Here is a 23,328-nt window from a genome sequence, read left to right as displayed (position 1 = left end):
GGTTTACAGGAATTAAAAACAAAGAAAGGAACTCCAGTGGAAGGAAGAAGGGGACTTAGGGAAGTTAAGAGGGGGCTTAGAATAATGGAGAGGGGGGGGGTTACATTTTGGAGAAAAGCCAGGTTTTCAGATGTTTTCTGAAGTGTTGGAGGGAGGTTGAGCTCCGAAGATAGGCTGTAAAGCTGTTCCACAGCTTGGTGATCCTGAAGAGGAGGGATGTTCCAAGTTTTCCTGTATGGGAAATGCCATTTAGAGATGGGAAGGATAGTTTCTGAGTGGATCTGGTGGAGTGAGTACTTGAGAGCCAGAATAGAGGAAAGAGGGGAGGAAGGATGCCGTGAAGAGATTTGAAGGTGAGACAGGCGCATTTGTAGCGAACCCTGAGGGTGACTGGGAGCCAGTGAAGCTTAGACAGAGACATGGTCGAATTTGCCTTTTGTGAAGATTAGTTTAGCTGCAGTATTCTGAATCCGTTGGAGTCTGAGGAGACTTTTCTTTGTTAGGCTTAGGTAGATGGAGTTGCAGTAATCAAGTCTGGATAGAATGATGTATTGGACAAGGACAGCGAAATGTTGTTGGTGGAAGCAGGATCTGACTTTTCTTAGCATATGAAGATTGAAAAAGCATTTTTTTACTAGGGAGTTGATGTGGTCGTTGAAGGACAGTGTGGAGTCGATGATGATTCCCAGAACTTTGCTAGAGTGCTCAAGCTGCAGATTGGTGCCAGAGGAAAGTGGGATGTGGGAGGGTAGCTGATCCAATTTCGGGCCGAGCCAAAGTAGTTTTGTTTTGGTCTCATTTAGTTTCATTTGAATGGTGAGAGCCCAGGATTGGAGGTTTGTTATACAAGATGAGATGTTATCAGAGAGGTTGGTGAGGTTAGAGTCGGTCTCTAGAAGTACAAAGATGTCATCGGCGTAGGTGTAAAGTGTTTCCGAGGTGGATAGTTGGAGGAGTTTCAGGGAGGACATATAAACATTGAAAAGAATCGGGGATAGAGGTGAACCCTGAGGGACTCCGCAGATCGGTTTCCAAGGGGAGGATGAGGTACCATTTGTGTTAACGAGGTAGGAGCGGGAACGTAAGAATTTTGCGAACCAATCTAAGACTGTGGAATTTATGCCGATTTCAGAAAGTTGGAGGATTAGTATGTCATGGTGGACAATGTCAAAAGCTGCAGAGAGGTCGAATTGAAGAAGTACAGCGAACTTGTTGCAGGAGTGAAGTTGTTGGACCTTCGAAATTAAAGAGGCTATAAGGGATTCAGTGCTGTAGTTGGGTCTGAATCCATGTTGGTAGGGTAGGAGAATAGAGAATCTCTCTAGATAGGATGAGAGTTGGGTGGCTATGATGGCTATGATGGCAAACTTTTCCGGCAGTATTCATGGAATTGGCATAATAAAGGGGAAATACCTTGATAAAGCCCCCTGGGCGAAACATAGCCTATGTTGGTGAAGAACCCCTGCTATGCTTCTTTAACAAAGAGATGAGTACTTTTTTCAAAAATCTATTTATTAAATGAAGTACTATAATCGAAACTTATATGAAAAAATATAAAAAATTATGACCGATGAAGACTTCTGTGCTTGTAATCTGTGAATGAAACTCTCTCACAGTTAGCACCGCTGAGGTCCTAAACGGGATAAACTGTATTTATATCTAAGGTCTCTTATTTTTGACTTTTGTAATTAACCTTAGTATAACAGATATTTACTGCCTTATAAAACTGTATGATGGACTCCAGCATTTTGGTCAGGAGAGGAATGTTAGCTATTGGGCGATAGCTGGAAGGAGTGGAGGGGTCCAGATCAGCTTTTTTCAAAAGAGGGGATAGGGAAATGTGTCCCATTTCTGTAGTAAATAGGCCTGAGAGCATGGCGGAATTTAAAAGTTTGGTGAGAGATGAGATGGCCTGTGCTGGAATGTTCTCGTATAAGTAGGAGGGGAAAGGATCCAAAGTACAGGTGCAGGATTTTAACTTGGGGCAGAGTTTAGAGACCTGGGAGTCAGAAACGAGCTCGAAGGCGGTCCAGGATCTTTCGGCTGGGATGTGGTTGGCCTCGGTTAGATTAGGGTTGGAGGTAGTGAGCACCAGAGAATTGTAGTCGGGTGTTGGGGGGAAGGAGCATCATAAGGTAGTCACTTTCTCATTGAAGAATTTTGCTAGATCATTAGCAGATGGAGAAGAGGGGAGTGAGGAGGAATCATGTTTAGTGGATATGGAACGCCAAATGTTGAACAATGTGTTACTTTGGTTGTTGGATCTGGAGATTTTGTTGCCGTAGTAGTTCTTCCTTGATTTTTTTAATTCAGTATTGTAGAACTTAATAAGAGCCCTCCAGGACTGTCTGTCGGTGGGGGATTTGGATTTTTTCCATTGACGTTCCAGTGTTCGACATTTCTGCTTTAGTTGTCTGTGATAGGGAAGATACCAGGGGGCCTTGCGGGAGTAGGAGACAGTTTTTGTGGTTAGAGGAGCAAGGGAGTGGTAGGTGGTCTCGGAGAGGGTGGTCCAATTGTGCCAGTTGGATTCAGGGTTTGAAGGGTTTGGGATGGTGGGAATTAGGTTGAGGAATTTGGCCCAGAACAAATCGCTCGCAATTTTTTTTCGGAAGGTAATGGGATTGGAGGAACGAGGAGGGGGTTCGAGGTGGGACATGAAAATGGGGAGGCAGAAAGCCCCTAGGAAGTGGTCGGACCAAGGGATGGGTTCCCAGCGAATGTCGTCGATCGAAGTTTTGTATTCGGTGAGGTCGATGAAGCTGATGATGTCTAACGTATGCCCCTTTTCATGGGTTGGGGAGGGAGCCGGGGGTGGGGGGAAGCCTAAAGAGGTGAGGAAGTTGTTGAGATCAATTGCATCCTTGTTGGTGGTATCGTTTAGGTGAAGATTAATATCCCCAATGATTAGTAATCTTTGAAATTTGAGGAAGGCGTTTGTAATGGTCTCAAGGACGAGGTCAGATGATTTGTTCCAGGGGGATGAAGGTGGGCGATATAAAAGCAGGATACCTAGTGATTGCGGGTGGAGCTCGTCATTGACAGAGGCTAGCATGTATTCAAGGGAGGCATGGCTACACTTTTCGAGGAGCTGGACGTCGAAGAATGATTTATGGAGGAGTGCCAGACCACCTCCTTTTCGGTTAATTCTGGGGGAGAAGAGACCTTGGTAACCGTGAGAACAGAGTTCGTTTTGAGAGAATATGTCGTCTTTTGCGATCCAAGTTTCCGTGATGAATAAGAATCCGGGGTTGAGATCTTCAAGAAGATCCTTCAAAATTTGGGTTTTGTTGCATGCGGATAGTAGTAAAAAAATGTTTCCTGACACTGTGGAAATTAAGGTCCATCAAAAAATATTTCGACCCTCTATCATTTAGACTACTAGTGCAATCACTAGTGCTTTCAACACTGGACTACTGCAATATTGTTTATATGGGTATACTTAAAAAAAAACGTAAGGAAACTTAGGATTGTCCAAAACACAGCGGTCCGCTTGATATTTGGATTGAAAAAGAATGACCATGTTAGCCCCTACTACAAACTACTTCACTGGCTGCCAATGGAGGCACGAATAATATTCAAGTTCTCTTGCATATGTTTCAAGCTGGTTTGGGGACTAGCTCCTACATACCTGCTTCCTCACTTCACTCTATACAATCTTACGAGACAAACCAGAAACAGCAACCTATTTGCATACCCGAGCATTACCGACTGCAAATACAAAACCTTCCTGGATAGAACTTTTATGTACCAAGCCAACAAACAACAACACTGGTTAGACAGCTACATAAATGGAGCAAGACTGACATATAAGGCCTTTAGAAAAGCCATAAAAACTGCCTTATTCAACAGAATTGTCAACTAAAAAAGTATCTACACCCAACACTACATATGTCCACTCCTGCTTTCAAATCTGAAATGTATAACATTTTTTCTGCTGCCTTTTTTAAGACTCTGCTGTTGTAAGACTCCATATGCTGTATCTCTCTGCCTTTTTGTAAGACTCTATATGCTCTTTGTAAGACCCTACACGCTGTATCTCGGACTTTTTTGTAAGATTCTATATGCTTTTGTAAGTTTCTGTATATTGTATCCCGGATCTCAACACATTGTAACTTTGCTGATTGTCCAGCTCTCTTCGGTATGAACCGCCTAGAAGTCTCACAACTATGGCGGTATAGAAGAATAAAGTTATTATTATTATATTATTTATATTATGTAAAACCGCTTTGAATTTTGATAAGGCGGTATATCTAATTTTTAAATAAGAAACCTGATTTTCATGAGTGAAGAGTGGTATATGACACATGTTCTGTATTTCAAAAACTGGAGCTGATATGAGAAAACTGATGCCATTTTTTTGAATCAGCAGGTCAAATATACCCAGAAACAGGTGTAACATTTGAGGCACCAAAATGAGTTTTAACCAGTGTAATCGTTTTTATGTGTTTGCATTGCATATTAATGCCTTTTGGGCCCCAATTATCAGTTTATCTTACTTATTTACCCTTATTGACGCTAACACATCAGGTTCATTTTCTCATCTACAGGTTTTCAAAATAGCGTCATCATAGTGATAATCTAATATTGAAAATGTCCAAAAGAAAAACAAGACTGCAAGTTTGGCCTCATTTTCATCAGTGTTTCTCAACTCGGTCCTGGAGTACCCCCATGCCAGTCAGGTTTTCAGGATATCCACATTGAATTTGCATAAACTTGATTTGCATACCCTGCCTCCATTATGTGCAAATTTATTTCATGCATATTCATTGTGGATATCTTGAAAACCTGACTGGCAAAGGGATACTCCAGGACTGAGTTGAGAAACGCAGATTTACATCATTTGGTGGGATCACTACCTGTACCTGAGCTACCAACTTGCAGAGAACTCATTAGATATGAGTTGTATTTGAGAGATATCAGTGATCAAGACAGACAAAATGACAGCATTGATGAACTGGCCAATAACCTAATGACTAGATTCCTTGCTGAGTGTTATAAAGCAAATCCAAATTTCAGTGGTCCTGTTTTAAAGAGCCATGTTAGGATTAAAGAAAAGTTGAAATCCATGTGGGAACAAGCCAGCAAAGTTTCTGCAGGCAGAGCAAAACTGGAGGAGAAAGACAGATTTATGGAGAAGCTTGACATACTGATGGACATTCTTACCTGCAAGTGAGAAATAAGAGTTGTACTGATGTGGGCTACAATTCTACCTGCGTCAGTGGAATACACATGTCTTGTGACTTCAGCAGAGAGAAGATTCCTATGATTGGGTTAGCTTTTATTAAAGGTCAAAGAGAGAAAGCTGGGAGTGTTGGACCTCATTGGATTGAACCAGTTGACCTCCCTGAGACAAGAAGCCAAGAAGTACAGAAAAAAAGGGCAGGCAAAAAGCAAGGAGGATAAAGAAATGCGCAAAATGAAGAGTGAAAAAAAGAACAGAAAAGTAAGAGACAGGCAGAAAGAAAGAGAGGTGGGGAGAGAGAAAAAGAAAGGGAGGGGGGCAGGGAGAGAGGAAGAAAAAGTTGGTTAGGGAATGGAGTGTGTCGGGTGGCAGGGGGCAGGCAGTGAGAGAGAGAGGAAGAAAAAGTTGGACTCATGGAGGGACAGAGAGAGATGTTGGTTGGGGAATGGAATGAAGTCAGGACTGGAGGAAGCATGCAGGAGGCAGAAAGAAAGAAAGAGAAATATTGAATTTACAGTCAGAAGAAGGAAGTGCAACCAGAGACTCATGAAATCACCAAACAAGAAAGGTAGGAAAAATTATTTTATTTTCGAATTAGTGATCAAAATGTGTCCTTTTTGAGAATTTATATCTGCTGTCTATATTTTGTACTATGGTCCCCTTTTACTAAACTGCGATAGCATTTTTTAGCGCAAGGAGCCTATGAGCATCGGAAACAGTGCAAGACATTCAACACAGCTCCCTGCGCTAAAATCCGCTATCGTAGTTTAATAAAAGGGAAGGGGGTATATTTGTATATTTTTGTATAGTTGTTACTGAGGTGACTTTGCATATTTTAAAGTCATCTGCCTTGACCTCTTTGAAAAAACCCCCAAATATAAATGATAATTAACATTTTCTCTGTGTACTGTGTGCTTTGTGTTTTTTAAAGTTGGTAGATCATTTTGACTTGGTCATTTTAAAAGTAGCTTGCAAGCCCAAAAAGTGTAGGCACCCCTGCTCTAGAGAAATCTAGGTAGAGGCCAAAATATAATACTGTGGATATAACCAACATAGCCTTTGCCAGTTTAAGAGACGGGAGCAATTGCTACTGCTGCCAGGATTGATACAGGATTCATCACTCACTTGGACGCTGCTTTGGTGATCACAAGGTGAAAAGGGCTCGGGTGAGAATCATGAAAACACTGGATGTATAGTTTGAAGAGGAACTGCAGCAGAATGGCATCGGTTGCATTTTCTTTGATGGCAGTCCTGATGATATCAGGGTCATGTTAAAGGCAGAAGAGAATGACAAAATGTATCCAGATATGGTGAAAGAGGAACATCACAGGGTTTGTATGGAGCCAGGAGGCAGATATCTGTGACATTTTGGGTCAGATTCTCAAAAAGTGGCCAAAAGTTAGATGCCAGCAGTCACCTAGATTACACCTACTGGTACTTAAGTGTTTTAAGTGGTATAGAGCGGGTGAGCAGTGCCAGGGGCAGTGGCACCCCTCTCCCTTTCTCTTCCCCTTCCCCCTACCTTTTTATCTTCAGCACAAGCAACCATGAACTTGCTGCTCGCATCGGCTTCGGCGCTATCTGACATCACTTCCTAGGTGCGGGTCCCAGAAGTGACATCAGAGAGAGAACCGAAGCCGATGCAAGAAGCAAGTTCGTGGCTGCTCGTACCAACGATAAAAAGGTACAGGGGGAAGGGAAGAGGTGTGCTTGCGGCTGGGGGAGGAGTGGGAAGGGGGCTAGAGAAAAGGAGGGGTGCCGGCGCCCCAAGGAAGACTGCGCCCAGGTCGGACCGAACCCCACGCACCCCCCTTTCTACACCACCGTTGCCACAATTCTGTAAGTGGTGCCTGTCTGTGATTGACCTGGCAGATGCCCATTTTCTAGGCACCGTTTACAGAATCAACCCCTTTGTTCTTGCAAAAGCAATTAAAGGGAAGACTAATGCAGAAATAATTGCTGATAATGTGGTTGCATGGCCAAGAGAAAGAGGTGTGAAAATAAAACTTTCAAGCTATTGGAGGTGATTCCTGTTAATGTAAACACAGGTTGGGAGGGAGGAGGAATGTGTTATGTTGAGGAGAAGCTACCAAGGAAGCTGATGTGGACGGTCTGTAACCTGCACACAGGCGAACTACCATTCAGACACTTGAATGTACACTAAGGCCTAGATTCACAAAGCAAACCGATTGTGTACCGATCGGTTTGCGACCCCTTTACGACCAAATTTCCCTCTGGCCTGATTCACTTATCTCTCCTGCGATCTGCTTCCAATTTGTGCATGCAAAAGAGGGGGAACGCATGTAAAGTAGGCAGGGATGCAATTCACAACACAAAATTTCACATCCGACTGGGCTGGACGATCAACTGAAGAAGCGACTGCTGGGAAGCAGTCGAAAATGTCTTTCTGACTCTCCTGCACTATTGAAGCCCTGCTCTCTGCCCTGTCAGCCCCGATCTGCCTGCCTGACATGTCCTCTCTGCTCCCCCTCGCTCTGCTGCCTTCCCTGCAGTGTGAACCCACGGGACTGCACGCCGCAGTGCAGCCCTGCTTTAAACCTGCCGGCTTGCACTGCAGGGAAGGCAGCAAGAGCAGGACTTGGAAGGAGAGAGCAGGAGAGTCAGTGCGCATGAAAGTTAAAAAAAAAAAAAAAAAGTTGGGCCTAGACACATTTGCAGACCATCTACAGATGGTCTGCACATGCGTTGGGATTGCAGACTTGCGATCCATGCCAGCAGATGGCGGCGTTCCTTCAATCGCCCCCCATCTGCATATTTGAGTTTAGGGAATTCATCGGACTTGCCCGGATCAGGCCCGATCGGGCAGGTTCGTGAATCTAGCCCTAAGAGAAGATTTTTTCTTCATTTTAATAAATGGATGTTCCCAGATGTTTCTAGAGAGATTCAAAAGAGAAAATACTTTCTTATAATACATTCTGCTGTTTTACAGATGGGGGTGTTGTTTTTTTCTAAAATGTCCCTGCAACCATATCATCAAATATAAGTTGCATAAATGTGTAGTTTAGTTTTTATTAAAGCTACAAGTATCCACTGTACTTTAATTTCCACAAGGGGGAGCAGATCTGGATACCTAATATATTTATTTCCCTTCTATAGGCTTGTAATTAGTTGCTTTTGCCTTTAAGTCTGAAAGAATAAAATTTTTTCTTTGTGTTTTCGTAAGATTCTGCACCTGAGAATAGTTATTTGTATTTTTTATTTATTTGGAAGATTGTTATTCTTATTATGGCCTTCTTTTACTGAGCTGCAGTAGATGTTTCTACCATGGCCTGGGGAGCTAAATGCTCCGACTCTCAAGAATTCTATGAGCATTGGAGCAGTATCGAGCATTTAGCGCTCTGGGCTGTGGTAGACACCTCTATCATGGCTATGTAAAAAGGGGGGAGGGGGGGTTATGACAGCTTGGGGGTTGAAGGTGCACACTGGTCTTGAATCAGGAGCCTGAAAGTAGTTTTGTCACTGCCTTAAATGATAGAAGAACAAATTAAGCCCTTTAAAGGACCAAGAAGAACAGCATTGGGAGCCCAGCGAGGTGAGGTGAAAGGCCAGCTAGCATACAAGTCATTACATAGCATGACACCTGAATACATCTCAGCTTAGCTTCCCCCATACATCCCAAACAGGCCGCTCCACTCCCTGGAGGAAACACATCTCCCTCCAACTCCAAAATGGCAGACAAGGATCCTACTCTCATTTCATACCAAGCTACTGGAATCAACTGCCCCCAAGAGATCAGATCGCTCGAAGGGACTTCTGAACTTTAGGAAAGCAATAAAAACTTACCTCTTCATCCAGTAGCCCCACATAATGCCTGTATGAATACGAAAGAAATGTCTACTATGTAAGTTAACCTGTATATTAAACTGAGATCATCTATGTATATCAAATTAGGATATTAGTGGTGCTTTTTAATTCAATCCGTTGCCAGTAAAGTGAAATCTATATGAACAAGGCAAACTCTAGACTTTCAAGACACTGAATATCTATCAATATTTGCCTGCCACCAGCTTAGCAATTCATGGCTGAGGTGTTTATTTTTAATTTTTATATTAAGTGTGTTGAAAGTCTAGAGTTTACCTTGTTCATATAGATATCAAATTAGGATGAACACACTGTATTATAAGTATGGCAAATTGTAACCTGTTCTGTGTATATATTATGCACATTAACCTAGAACCCGCTCTGTCTGCTAATCTATAACCATTTTTCGCCAAGCTGAAGAGCCCTTACCTTTCCTCATATAAGCTTCTTTTCATCTGCTTAAACATTTTGGTTGCTTTTCTCTACCTTTTTTTTGAGATGTGGGAACTGCACACAGTACTTAAGGTGTGGTGACTAGATGCCAAATGATCACCCAACGTAACCTCAGAAACACTTTCCCCATTTGTAAGCATCAATTCTAGAACAGTTCTATCCTGCGTGGGTTAGAAACATAGAAAATGACGGCAGAAAAGGGCCACGGCCCACCAAGTCTGCCCACTCTAATGACCCACCCCCCTAATTTCTTCCATGAAGAAATAAGCAAAAAACAAAAGGAATTGACCCCAAAATATCCACAAAGAAGAAAATCCACAGAGGTTTTTTTGGTTTTCCATGAAGAGATCCCACATGCTTATCCCATTTTTTCTTAAAATCTCTGTCAATTACCTGCAGTGGAAGAAGATCATTCTGTAATTAATTGCTGGAGCAATTTTTCATGTAGCTAATCCAAGATCTCCTCGCTTCCTTGCAGCTGGGATGGTCCATTCAAAGTCTGGCAAGTTAAAATCACCTATCAGTAGTACTTCCCCTTTCCTACATAGTGTCACAGGGCAGCCCCTGTGAGCTGTAAGGAATCCTTACCAGAACAGGAATCTAATAAAAACAGTAAAATGATTCCTAAAACTGCTAGCATAACACCCAGAGCAGCTCCCAGGAATATTCAGGGCAAAGTATTCCTTCATTAAAGCTTCCTCAAACAATGCCCAAGAAGACAAAGACTAGTTTAGCTTTTCCCAAACAGCTGTAGGAACTCTGCAAGAGAAACTACATTTCCCAGTAGCACAGGGAATAGTGAAGGGGAAAAACAGGACTGGAACACAAGCCAATCCTAATCTGTTTGAGACTGGTTTAAACCAGATTAGAAAGCTCCAGAAACCAGGTTTCTCAAACTCACCTGCAGTGAGTAGTAATCAGCTCACTGCAGGGAAAGAAAAGGGTGTAACCCACATTCCCAAGCAGTTCCAGCAACCTAGAGCAGTAGTGCAATTGGAAGGGAGCAAAGTCAGCAGACTACAGCCACTGAAAGCCACAGAGCATGGCAGAAAGCTCAGGTACATGCTCTTAGTGAAGAAGCTATGGATAGTTTTGACTCATCATCTGTAAATGAAATGGAAGATGATGTGAGTTTCTGTGCAATGGACACAGAAGTGGCTGAATTATCCAGTATAGAGATTATAGAAATGAGCTAAGGGCTATTGAAGATAAAGGTCTGCTCAGGTTAATTATAAAGCAGAAGGAAGTTTGTTTTTTTGAACTTTAAGATAAGTGCCATTGATTAAAGTAGTTTAAGCTGGAATGCAACCAGGGCAAGTGGCAAGCCTACAAAACCAGTAGAGAACATTTGTTTTCTTATTTTTTTTGCCTTTTGGCTATTCTTGTATGGTTTATGTGCTGTGGGGAAGTTATGGCTAAGAATGAATATCCACACACCACCAATTCAGTGAGAAGCACAAGTAGGAACCCAAACTTCAAGGGAAACTTGGAGTAGAACCCACCCTTGGGGATATTAATGCTGTGACCCCCAAGGAGTTTTGCCTTTAAAGGCAAAACTTTTATTGTGTATGACTTTTGTGTCTTTTTGCTTGAACTGAAGTTTTGAAGCTTGTGTGTGGTGAAACAAAGGCAATGGTGATACAAACCTGAAGGCCACTTTTGAAGCGTTTGTTAATGGTGTTTAGAACAATAAACTTATAAAAGAATTGCACCAGTACTTGTTGGAACTCTTTATTAATGCATATCAAGCTACCAAACAACCTCGCTCACACTCGGCTGAGGTTTATGTGCACTGGGCCGGGCCATTTGCTGTGTCCAGCTTGGCCACGCCCGGTCACAATAGCTATGTTGCAAATGTCTTTAATTAAATCTTTGTCCGTTCCTTCTGTAAAGGAGTCCTGTATATCACATCAACATAAATGCATTTTCCATTCTTTCTTTCAGATTAACCCACAGTGCTGCTTCTTTACTCCCTAGGTCTCTCAATTCTGTCACTTTTTAATATTATTTTTAACATACAATGCAACTCCTGCACCCTTTTTACTTACTCTATCATGCAATCTTCACCATCCTTTCTGGAAAGAAAATATTTCCTCAGATTACTCCAGAGTCTGTCCCCTTTTATCTTCATCCTATGTGTCTTCATTCCAGACCTTTCTCTCAATTAAGAGACTCGCCTCCTGTGTATTTTTCCATGGAAGTAATTTCTCTATTATATCTCACCTCTCATCTTTCTTATATGACATACATATTTAAATCTTTAAGTCTATTCCCATATGCTTCATGATGAAGGCCACTGACCATTTTAGTAGTTACCCTCTGGACTAGCTCCATCCTATTTATATCTTTTGAAGGTCACCAGAATTGTACACAGGATTCTAAACGAAGTCTCACTAGATATGTACTATATATGGGGCACTAGCACCTTTTTTTTTTTCTGCTGGACATTCCTTTCCCTATGTACCCAGGCATCCTTCTAGTTCTAACCATCACCTTTTCTACCTGTTTGGCCACCTTTAGATCCTCAGATACGTTCACCCCCTAGTCCCATTCATCTTTTGGGCACTTCACCCCCTCTACTGTACCTCTCCCTTGGATTTTAGAGCCCATATAATGATCCTGCATTTCTATAGCATTAAATATTAGCTGCTAATTTTTGGACTCTTTGCCAAGCTTCAATACATCCCTCCTCATGTTATCCACACCATTAAGGGTGTTTATCCTATTACATATTTTGGTATCATCCACAAAAAGGCAAATTTTACAAGGCAGCCCTTCCACATTATAGCTCACAAAAGTGTTAAAAAGAATTGGATCAAGAATTGAACCTTGCAGCACACCACTGGCAACGTCCCTTTCCTCAGAGTTGGCACCATTTACCACTACCCTCTGTCACCTTCCACTCAACCAGTTTCGAATCCAGTCATTTGAGTTCATACCAAGAATACTCAGTTTGATAGAATGATTTCTTTATTGAAAGAGCTACACTGGCTTCCAATAAGAAAAAATGCATTCAATTCAAATTATGCATATTGGTTTTTAGATTTTATCCAAATTGGCACGAAGTTATAAGGTACCATTAACTCAGCCTTCTTTGAATAGATTCCTGCGATCCATAGTCACTTCATTTATACATTCCTTCAATACATGGAATAACATCTAAGATGAAACTGAACTCCTTGTTGCCTTATCAGGCAGCTATACATTGGAACTCTGCCACCCACTGTTAAGAAGGAGCGTCGGTATTTATCCTGTCTAAATAATGTCTGAAATTTTTGTTCAAACTCCTTTGTTTTAGGTTTATTTGTTAAATGTTTCTTTTTTGTAATGTTGTATTCCTAGCTTATGGCTAGTTTCTTGATTTGTAATCCTCAATGAACTATATAATTGAATAGTAGCGGTCTATAGTTGTTTATTGTATTTATAAAGTTGCCTATTCAGAACCATATCAATGGCTTTGCTAAAATCTAGAGTATACCACATCTAGTGATCTCTCTTGATCCAACTCTGACAAATCCTTACCTTTAGTAAAACTATGCTCGGGTCCTATAATCAACTGGATTTCAGAAACCTCAGTTTTAAATTTAGAAGTCACCTCTCGGTCATGATACTATATCTGGTTGTGATTCACCAATCAAGATGCAGACTAAATGCTTTATTGCCAATAGATGTAGAATTGATACTCTTGCTCTCTCTCAGAGGAGTGGCTTAGTGGTTGGAGCTGCTGTTTCAGCACCCTGAGCTAGTGCGTCTGTTTCACAATTCAAATTGATTCACAGAATCAGTAAAATAAAACTCACTGATTCAGGTACTGCGGGTGAGGGGGGGCAGCATCGGCATCCTAACATAGTAGATGACGGCAGATAAAGACCTGAATGGTCCATCCAGTCTGCCCAATCTGATTTAATTTTAATTTTTTTATTTTTTCTTCTTAGCAATTTCTGGGCAAGAATCCAAAGCTCTACCAGGTACTGTGCTTGGGATCCTACTGCTGAAATCTGTTAAAACCGACTCCAGCCCATCTACACCCTCCTAGCCATTGAAGCCCTCCCCAGCCCATTCTCCACCAAATGGCCATATACAGACACAGACCGTGCAAATCTTCCCAGTACTGGCCTTAGTTCAATTTTTTATATTTTCTGATTCTAGATCCTCTGTGTTCATCCCAAGCTTCTTTGAACTCAGTCACAGTTTTACTCTCCACTAGCTCTCTTGGGAGCGCATTCCAGGAATCCACTACCCTCTCTGTAAAGTAGACTTTCCTAACATTACCTTTGAATTTACCACCCCTCAACCTCAAATTATGTCCTCTGGTCTTACCATTTTCCTTTCTCTGGAAAATTGGTGTGACGTTGGCTATCTTCCAATCGTCCAGTATCTGACCAGCTCTAATTGCAGGTTGGCAATTTTTTGCAATAGCTCTCAGATTTCAACCTTCAGGTCTTTTAAGACTCTCGGGTGAATTCCATCAGGTCCAGGGGATTTGTCACCTTTTAAGTTTGTCAATCTGGTAGTATATCTGGTCCAAGTCCACTTCTACTGTGGTGAGGCTGTCCTCTGTTACTCCTTTGAACGCTTTCACCACTACTGGTATTGTTGCGGTGTTCCCCTTGTAAAGACAGACGTAAGAAGGAATTTAGTTTGTCAGCAATTTGTTTGTCTTCCTTGATGTACCCTTTTCTAACCTGGTCATCCAATGGTCCCACCGCCTCTTTTGCGGGTTTTTTCTTTTTATATATATATATATATAAAACTTCAAGAACTTCAAGCCCTTTTTTAGATATATAGGGCTTGAAGTTCTTGGCCTCTTGCGCTATTTTCCCCTCGTAGTCCTTTTTGGCATCCCTCACCGCCTTGTGACATTTCTTCTGCTCATCCTTGTGTGTGTTCCGAGCTTCGGTTGTTTTCGTATGTTTCCACTCTTTAAAAGGAGTCCTTCTTTCCTTTTTATGGCTTCCCTCACCTCTAGTAAGCCATGCCGGTTCCCTTTTGCCTTTATTTTCCCATCCTTTGGTTATCTGTAAATGTAGAGGTTTTGTGCTTTCGTGATAGTATATTTTAGTAGGGACCATGCCTGATCAACCGTTCTGATTTTATCCATCCTTTTTCTAGAGCCATTTGTTTTACCATGGCTCTCATGCTATCATATCTTCCTTTTCTAAAGTTGAAAGTCGTGGTTAAGATTTTGGTATGTTTCCCTTTCTCGATGTCTAGTTTAAAGTTGATTGTGTTGTGATCGCTCATCTCAAGCGGGACCATGACTTCTGCTTCTTTTGTCTGACCAGTAATGCCATTTAGGACCAAGTCCAAGGTGGTGTCAGCTCTCCCACCATTTGTTCTAGGAAGCAGTCCCCTATCATTTCCAGGAACTTCGTCTCCTTACCACAGTTTGAGGTTCCCAGGTTCCAGTCGATCCCCGGGAAGTTGAAGTCTCCCATGACCATTACATTTCCTATCTTACATCCTTGTTTGATTTCCTCTCATTTCTGAGTCTGTATCCTCCGTCTGTCCTGGGGGGGGCGATAGTAAAGACCAATTTTTGTGTCTGCACAGTTGCGTCTAGGAATCTTGATCCAGAGGGACTCCAGCTTCTCTTTCCCCTCTGTCTTTACCTCTCTAACAGATTCTATTCCTTCCTGAACATATAGGGCAATACCTCCCCCTTTCTGCCCTGTTCTATCCTTTCTGTATAGCTTGTATCCCTGTAGTACTGTATCCCATTCATTTTCATCATTCCACCATGTTTCTGTTATGCCAATGATTTCTAGTTTGTCACATCTTGCTATTATCTCTAGCTCTCCCATTTTGTTCCTCAAGCTTCTAGCATTCGTATACATACATAAGTTCCCTTTGTGGTCCCTTCTTGGACTTTCTAAGTTTTGCAGCCCCTACTGTGTCTTTTGTGGTATCTGTATGTGCTCCTACATTGTCTCCCTCAATTGCTTCGTGGTCTTCACCCCCTATGTCTGGGTAGCTGTCTGCAGATCCATCTTTGGAGCTTTCTGTTGCCCGGGCCATCAACTGGTGGTCGACTGTCGGCTTTCCCCTGACCTTTAGTTTAAAGTCTTGTCAATGGCCCTCCTCATGTTGCCTGCCAATACTCTTGCTCCTTCTTGGTGAGGTGTAATCCATCTTTTCTGTAGTACCTGTTTCTTTCCCAGAACGCTGTCCAGTTGCGCACAAAGTCAAAACCTTCTTCTTTGCACCATCTTCTCATCCAGGCATTGATCGCTTGCAGTTCCTCTTGCCTCTTCTCATCCACTCTCGGTACCGGGAGGATCTCGGAGAAGGCCACCTTCACCTCCATGACTTTCAGCTTTCTTCCGTGTGAGTGGAACTGGCCCTTCAGTTCTTCCCTGTCATACTTCCCGTCCGCTTACATCGTTGGTTCCCACGTGGATAAGCACATAGGTGTCCTCTCTTTCTGCATTGTCTAGGATCCTGGTGATCCTGTTGGCCACATCCTTCACTCTTGCTCCGGGCAGGCAGGTGACAAGTCTATCCTCGCTTCCTCCTGCGGTGTGGCTGTCCACATGTTGTGTAATGGAGTCTCCTACGATGATCCTCCATCTTCTCTGTTCAGGGGTTCCTCAGGGGTCGTAGATCCACATCCATGGTGTAGAGCTGATCTTCTCTCTCCTGAGGTGCATACCCATGCAGTCTCCCTCTTCCTCTCGGTGAGTGGTCGCCCTCTAACTCCGCTTCAGTCACATCTGTAGTTGTAGTGGTGTCTCCTCCAAACTCATCTAGGCCCATATTCCTGGGTTGCTTGGGTACAGTTTTCCAGCCCTGGGACCTCTACATGTTGCTGGTGGGCTTCCTCAATGAATCTCTAGCTCCTCGATCTCCTTGTTGGTACTGGACTCCACTAGTTGCTTCTCCTGCTCACAGATTTCCTCTTCAAAGGTGAGGTTCTTTTAGTTCCCTCACTGTCTCTTCTAGCAGCCAGACTTTCTTTATCAGGCTATCCAGCTCCATGCATCAACTGCATATGTATGCCCGAGTCTCCGAGGGGCGGTAGTCATACATATTACAGCTGGTGCAGAAGACTGGAAAGCTCATCTTCTGACTCCCTTGAGCTATCATTTCTTGTTCCCCTTCTGAGTTGTGTGGGCTTCTTGCTGCGAACCTTCTGTCTCCGTCGGCTGGATATGACCTGACTTCCTGTTTGTGGGTCTGTTGGTGCTGCTGTGTTTGTCAGTGCTTATTCCTCTAGGTATGTGGTGTTCAAGAAGTAATCCCTGTTTCGCAGCAGCTACAAATAGAACTTGTAACTTACACTCTAGGTCACTCTGGGCATCCTAGATTTCAGCACCTTTGCCATGTGCCACACAACTGTGCATCGCTGCCCCTTGCTCCTGGTTCTCCTCACGACTCTCCCTGCTCTCCTTCCTTCTCTCCTGCTCCTCTCTGTACGCCTCCTGCTCTCTCTGAATCAGCCGGCTCCTGATATTAATTTGTTCTCTAGTTATATGATTTTAAACAGAGTTCCCCCCTTCCCTTAGTTGAATATCATCTCTTAATCATTTTTATTTTTAATCATTTTTTTCCTTTGTTCTAAGTTTTCATTTATGAAATTTTTCTTATCTATAGACCTTAAATCTGACTTGGGTGTTTTGCTTTGTATTAAGTTTTGCTGTTTTTGAGGTCTTTGCAGACAGAAAAATACCTTTTTATTGAAACAGTGTAGTACTTTCCCAAGAGTGTTACTATAGAAGAGCTGAGCAGATTTCAATTGTTAAATAATTCTTGGATTTTTATTCTTTCTAATTTTCAGAACAAGTTTGTCAAGAGGAATGGCTTCCTGATTGCACATCAGTTCCTACAATGAACTGTCAGTCAGAAGTGCTGGAAGTGTCTGTGGAGGGTCAGCAGATTGAGGAAGCAGTGCTTGCTTTGCTTCATACCATCCTCTTCCACCGGAGCACTGGGAAATTCCACTACAAGAAGGAAGGGACCTATTCCATTGGAACAGTGGGAATGCAAGACATAGATTGCGACTTCATAGAGTTCACTTATGTTAGAGCATCATCTGAGGAACTTGACCAGATTTTAAAAAAGGCTGTGGGAGATTTCAAGGTAAAGTAGTTTCCAGTCTGTGTAAACAGGTTATGAGACGTTAAAATACTTCATGCTTGTGAAGTAAAGATAAAACAGAATGTAAATAAAATGAGAGAGAACTATGAAAGCACTTCATTTGGGAGCCTTATCCTGCCACATGTCTTATTCTGTATTTATCAAAACATAATAAAAATGTAGCAGATGTAATGGCATCCAGCAGTAAGAAATGCTTTCCAGCTGTTTAAGCAAGCTATAATAACCAGCTTAAATGTGTAAGCCAAATATTACTTATAAGGAGGATGAATTTGCATTTAATGTGACAATCCTGCATCCCAAAGTCTTGTCAGAGAAATATGGGAGGAATTACAAGCCCAGATGCAGAAGGGCTGACCCAAGTCAGAGCCTGGGGGTGTAGATCAGCTGACTATCCTATAGACAGTGAAGAAATGGAAGTAGAACAGGAAAGCTGTGACTTCCCCGATACTGTCCAGAAATCAGGCAGTAAAGTTTTACCTCGCTGTTTGCCAGGTGCTGGGAAGCGGAAAGCAGCACAGCAGGGTGCCTTGAGAGCAATTCAATCAGAGGGAAGGAAACTTACCCCCCTGCAGCTAAAGGGGAATGGTTTCTTCCCTCAGCTTAAACAGAGGCTCCGTAATGAGCTTAGGGAAGCAGCAGGAACGTGGCAGAAAGGAACCAGCAGATTCCCTGGGACAGGAGCAGAAGCCAGAATCACAGCATGAAGCTGTACTAGCTTGGAAGCAGCCAGAGCGACTTGCTGAAAGGGACTGGGACATGAAGGAGGAACAGGTTGGAAACTTGCCTTTATCATACTGTGTGCCTGAGTCTATGATAATTGAGGGCTATGCTCCGAGTGTAACTCATGCTGAGCCAATGGAGATTGCTTAGGGCTGTGAGGTTAAGGAGGAATATTTCTGCTCCTTTCTGTTTCTCTGCTATTCCCTGCTCACAAGGAGAAGTTATGACCAATTCATGAAAACTGTCAGCACTTAGGATCAAATAAGGCATCAGGGCTTATATGTTTTGGGGATATACAAGCCTGCATATAGCTGAGTGAAACGCTGTACAGAACGACAGCCTGTGTTTGCCTGATGTCAGGTTACAAGCCTCCGTGCAGGCTTAGAGTGCTAATTGCTCTCCATAGCAACTAAGGAGAGGCTACGAGTGCTGCCAGCTTCAGAGTCTTAACCCAAATGCTGGCTAAAGACTGGTTTATGAATGTTGAGAGAATACAGTCCCCGTTTGTAACAGCCGATGGGGACTAGCTGTACTGCATTAAACTGAAGGAACTTTTGAATGATAGCAAATGCTCAGTTATGATACTCTGGTGAAGAGGATTGTTAATTCTATGATTTATTTTGATGAAGTCTAGAGCATGCCATATGTCTGATTTTTAAAGAAGTGCCTGTTTTGTATATACTGTGATGAACTTTTAGTGTAATTTGGCGATTCTTTGGCGTGCTACCAAATGCTACTTTCCCAGGCTTTTTTTGTGACATTTTTTCTTTTTTCCTTTATCACCATGGACCCCTGATGAAGGTTGTCCGAAACATGGACTGTGTTGGGTCCCTTGTCTGGTAAAAGGTTTTTAATTAAGATTTATTTGTCAAAATAAAATTTTGCCTGCACCGTGTACAAGCCTGCCGTTTTGGTTTGTTTGCTCTTGTATATAAAGTTTGTCACCGGTGAAATCAGGCTTGGCTGAAGTTGCCAAGGCCAGTGGCCTAATAAGTTATGATTTAACACTGAAGCCATTCTGACTGCGGAGGTTTCTGTACCAAGAACACACCATATCTAACCCAAGGAATAAATTAGAGGTATCCTGCTTGAAAGGTGGCCCTACTACAAAGGGGCTCACGCCGGAGTGTCAGTTATAAGTCACTGCCTGGCTACCAAAAACCGCTCGGCCAGAACATAGGTGTGACAATCTGTCAATGTTTCCCTCTACTTCAGTTATCCATGCCTCTGTTTACTTCTCCCATTATCCTTACTTCTTGGACCACCAACTCTATTTTCTATTCCCCATATATGGTTACCTGATCCTCCCATCACATGCTCATTTTTTGTGCTGCATCCTTCAACTTGTTTTAATAAAGCCCTTATGTTATACAGTTACTGGAGGCATTGTGTTCCCATGAATACCTCACCCCTCTTCCCTATTGTCTTTTGCATATCTCAGCAAAAAGTTATTACCAATGTCCTCCCAATGTGTGGCGGCAGTCAAAAGAGCAAATAGAATTCTAGGATTATTAAAGGAATGGTTAACAAGACTAAGTGTTATAATGCCCCTGTATTGCTCCATGGTGTGATCTCACCTAGAGTATTGTATTCAGTTCTGGTCTCCTTATCTCAAGAAAGATATAGATATAGATATACACATACTGTGGTATGCAGACCTGGTCCATCTACGAAGAGATCAAGGTCTCGACTTCCTTGTCATCCCTGGCTGATCAGGCAGGGTCTAGAATGCTTTGGTCTTATGGCATAGCTTTTGAGTAAATGTTGCTAGTGTGTAAAGGCTATTCAGATGGAGATGTGTCCTTCCTACATCTTAGAAGGGTGGAGAAGACTATAGCAGCATATGCAAAAACCTGGAAATGCTTCCAAGCTTGGTGTGCTTCCAGATTGGTGCCTGAGCTCGGCACCAATCTCTAAAGATTAAGTTCTTACCTCTAATCTTCTTTCTAGTAGACAGACACTCTATTCCCGAAGCCCACCTGTCAGATGTTCTATTTGCCTGCCTACTGCCTCGAATGTGTTGGGGCATATGGACACTTTGATTCTTTCCTTTATCCAGTTCTAACAAGGATAGAGGATGTAACTATTGCATTGATGAATCTAGGGGGTATCTGTAGAATCTCACACACTCTTGTGGCCTCTTTTTTACAAAGCTGCACTAGCGGCTGTGCTGCGCTAATGGCCTTGAAGCCCATAGAGGTTTTAAGGGCTTCGGGGCTGTTGCTGCACGGCTTTGTAAAAGAGGTAGTTAGTGCAGGTTACACTCAGAAAGGCTGACTTGTTTGTGTTCACCTTATGTTATTGCAAATGGTAGGTTGTTTTTTTTGTTTGTTTTTTTATCTTACTGATACAAGCCGAACTGACATGTTTCTCAGGAAGAGTCCCCGTACGCCTCCCTATTCTGATTCCTCTCCAGGTCTGACTATCTGCTTGATATGAACTGAGGAATTGGAGGACAGCCCAGCCCCAGAGGGATGGAAGTAGGAGCAAAAGAATGCTAATGAGGCTATCTACAGGAATTCTTACAGAAAGGGATTGACAACCCACAGGTTCAAGAATAGTGTCTCTCTACTAGAAAGAAGATTGAGGTAGGAACCTAATCTTTCCATAAAATTTAGTTTACACAGAGCAAAAAAAAGTTATGCATTTTTAGCACTTTTGCCCATATTTAATATTTGTTTTCTGTTCTTTTGTAGGATGCTCTGCAGAATTCTGGAAGTGATGGACTAGGACAAATATCCCTGGAATTTTATCAGAAAGTGTCATATTGCCCACTTGAAGATGAGTGCATCCCTTGGGAGGTGTGGACCATCAAGGTCAATGTGGTGAACTTGGCCAATGAGCAACAGAAATGCCAGGAAAAGTTGGGGAAAAAACTTGGTGAAAAGATCATCAATATTGTGGAAATGATGAACATGCATGAGTATCTACCAAAGATGCCACCACAGTCAGAGGTGGACAATGTGTTTGACACAAGTTTAAAGGATGTTCAACCTTACTTGTACAAAATCTCCTACCAAATTACAGATGCACTTGGCACCTCTGTACCACCACGATGTGAAGACTGATCAAGGACACACTGGCTCTCTAGATAAAGTCACTCTTTGTACAATTACCAGTTTGTTGGGAGATTTTGTGATCAGCCTCAGTTTACTGTAGGTGGTGTAATTTACAAAGGTTATATGTAGCCAGCTGGAAAGGAAAGAGTACATAACTGAGGAAAAAGTAGTCTTAAGTTTTTGTAAATTTCTGACTTTGTTCTTTATCTGTTCATTCCTTAAAGTTATGAATGAGGCAGAAACATCTGGTACTGATGACTGTTATACTAAAGGTATATAGCTTAGGGTGGGGGGGCGCAGGTTAGTTGGTAATTTTACTTATTGGAAGGGGTATTTCTCATTCTTGCACCTTTTGCACTGTAGTGAACTAGAGGAATTTTAGGGCTTTATGTACCTGCCACATGCTTAGCACTCCTTTCCACAGCAGCACTACTGTTTCACAAATGCTCTTGATTTCAGTTGACCCTCATCTTAAAACCCTCGGAGTACAAAGTCTCTCAGTGCCAGCAGCTTTTAGCTTTGAGGACTATATTAGCCATCTCTCTGAATCTGTTCTTCGCAGGTTACAGTCCAGTAATAGAAAATTATCTTATCTTTATCTCCTTTTAGATCTGAATAATAACAAACCAGAGCTTTGCTCTGGTCAGAATGTTGTGGGCTTTGGCATAGTGGATGTGAGTTTGGATCCCCTGTCCATATGGGCTATTCAGATATGGGTGCACTAGTGGTACAGTATACTGAGCTCAAGAAGGGAGGACAGATCACTTCTCATGCTGAGGTTGTACCTCCAGATAAGATGCTCTTCAGCAAGGTAGATAGCAAGAAATAAAGGTAGATGGCAATACAAATGGCTGCTTTTCATGTATTCTGTCTGTAAAGTAATCTGTACATATGGTGGTGAACAATTATTTGAAATAGAGCATCTATATAGTATAACAAGAATTTCACTAGTATATCTTTTATTCAACCTAAGTAGAATGCTCTGTAAGCATGCCTTATAGTAAAACCACTACAGATAATGGGAAGAGCAAGTAGACTTCATCCCTTGTTATAAAAAATATGTATAACATGTTCAACATGCACCATTCTGACAAGATCTGATTTTTGCTATAAATCTTTCCAGTATTTTAATTGCATTATAAAATTTGTGGTGAAGGTGTACTGTTTTCAGTAAAGCATTGAACTGCAAACGAGGTGAATCCATAAAATGTCATCTCTTCCTTTTTCTGAGTGACTTTAATCTCCATGTTGGTCTCGCCTTAACTAGCTGAATGTTGTTGTGCAAGAGACCTGAGTCTGAGCTAGACTGTGTGCCTGAAGTTGTAGAGCTAACATTTTAAAGCCTCTAGAAAGAAGACACTGCTTGTGTTTGGAAACACCCATGGCCTGATGTGCTAAAGCTTTTCTCTTCTGTCTGTCTGATGAAAAAAGCTTAGTAAATTAGTCCTTCCTTAGCATCCTTACCAGACCAGTTCAGAACTTGTGGGTTATGCCCATCAGCCAGCAGATGGAGACAGATTAAATACTTGTAGGCTCTGTCCTTTTTTATTGGAATTTATTAACTGCACTTATGAGAGATTAATCAGAAAGGTGCACAGCAGGTACAGTTTAACATGAAACTTCCAATTTTGAATGGCTCTCATGAATTCTCATGAGATTTGCTGCAGCCATTCAGGAAGCCACACAGAACCCAAAGTGCCCTCCTGCTCAATATAGCTGAACTGTCAACTTGGGGCAGGAGCACAAAGTGTACTCATGCCCACTATTTCTGGACTACCAGGGATTCCAGGTACACAAGTTATAGGGAAGGCATGGCAGCATGCAGGATATTGGCAGAAAGGAGGTACAATAGGCAGGGAGGGGGTGCTGGGTGTAGATCCTGGCAAGGCACTTTTGAATATTAATCTGCTCATCATATATTCAAGTTAACCATTTTTCCTCTTTTTGGGGGAAAAATGTGGATCTCAACTCGAGTAAATATACAGTAATTAG

At 42.3% G+C, this 23,328-nt stretch overlaps 1 protein-coding gene across 1 annotated transcript; it reads left to right on the top strand.

The window, feature by feature from the left end:
- The first annotated feature begins 10,361 nt into the window (after nt 1-10,361).
- Nucleotides 10,362-22,827, top strand: LOC117356573 (autophagy-related protein 101-like). Its single transcript, XM_033935957.1, has 3 exons — nt 10,362-10,518; nt 17,238-17,539; nt 20,974-22,827. Exons 1-3 carry the CDS (start codon nt 10,503-10,505, stop codon nt 21,343-21,345), a joined length of 690 nt encoding a protein of 229 aa, XP_033791848.1. The 5' UTR covers nt 10,362-10,502; the 3' UTR covers nt 21,346-22,827.
- The last annotated feature ends 501 nt before the right edge of the window (nt 22,828-23,328 follow it).

Source organism: Geotrypetes seraphini, chromosome 3 (genome assembly GCF_902459505.1).
Source record: "Geotrypetes seraphini chromosome 3, aGeoSer1.1, whole genome shotgun sequence".
Classification (NCBI taxonomy): Eukaryota; Metazoa; Chordata; class Amphibia; order Gymnophiona; family Dermophiidae; genus Geotrypetes; species Geotrypetes seraphini.
This window is presented reverse-complemented; position numbering and strand designations above follow the sequence as displayed.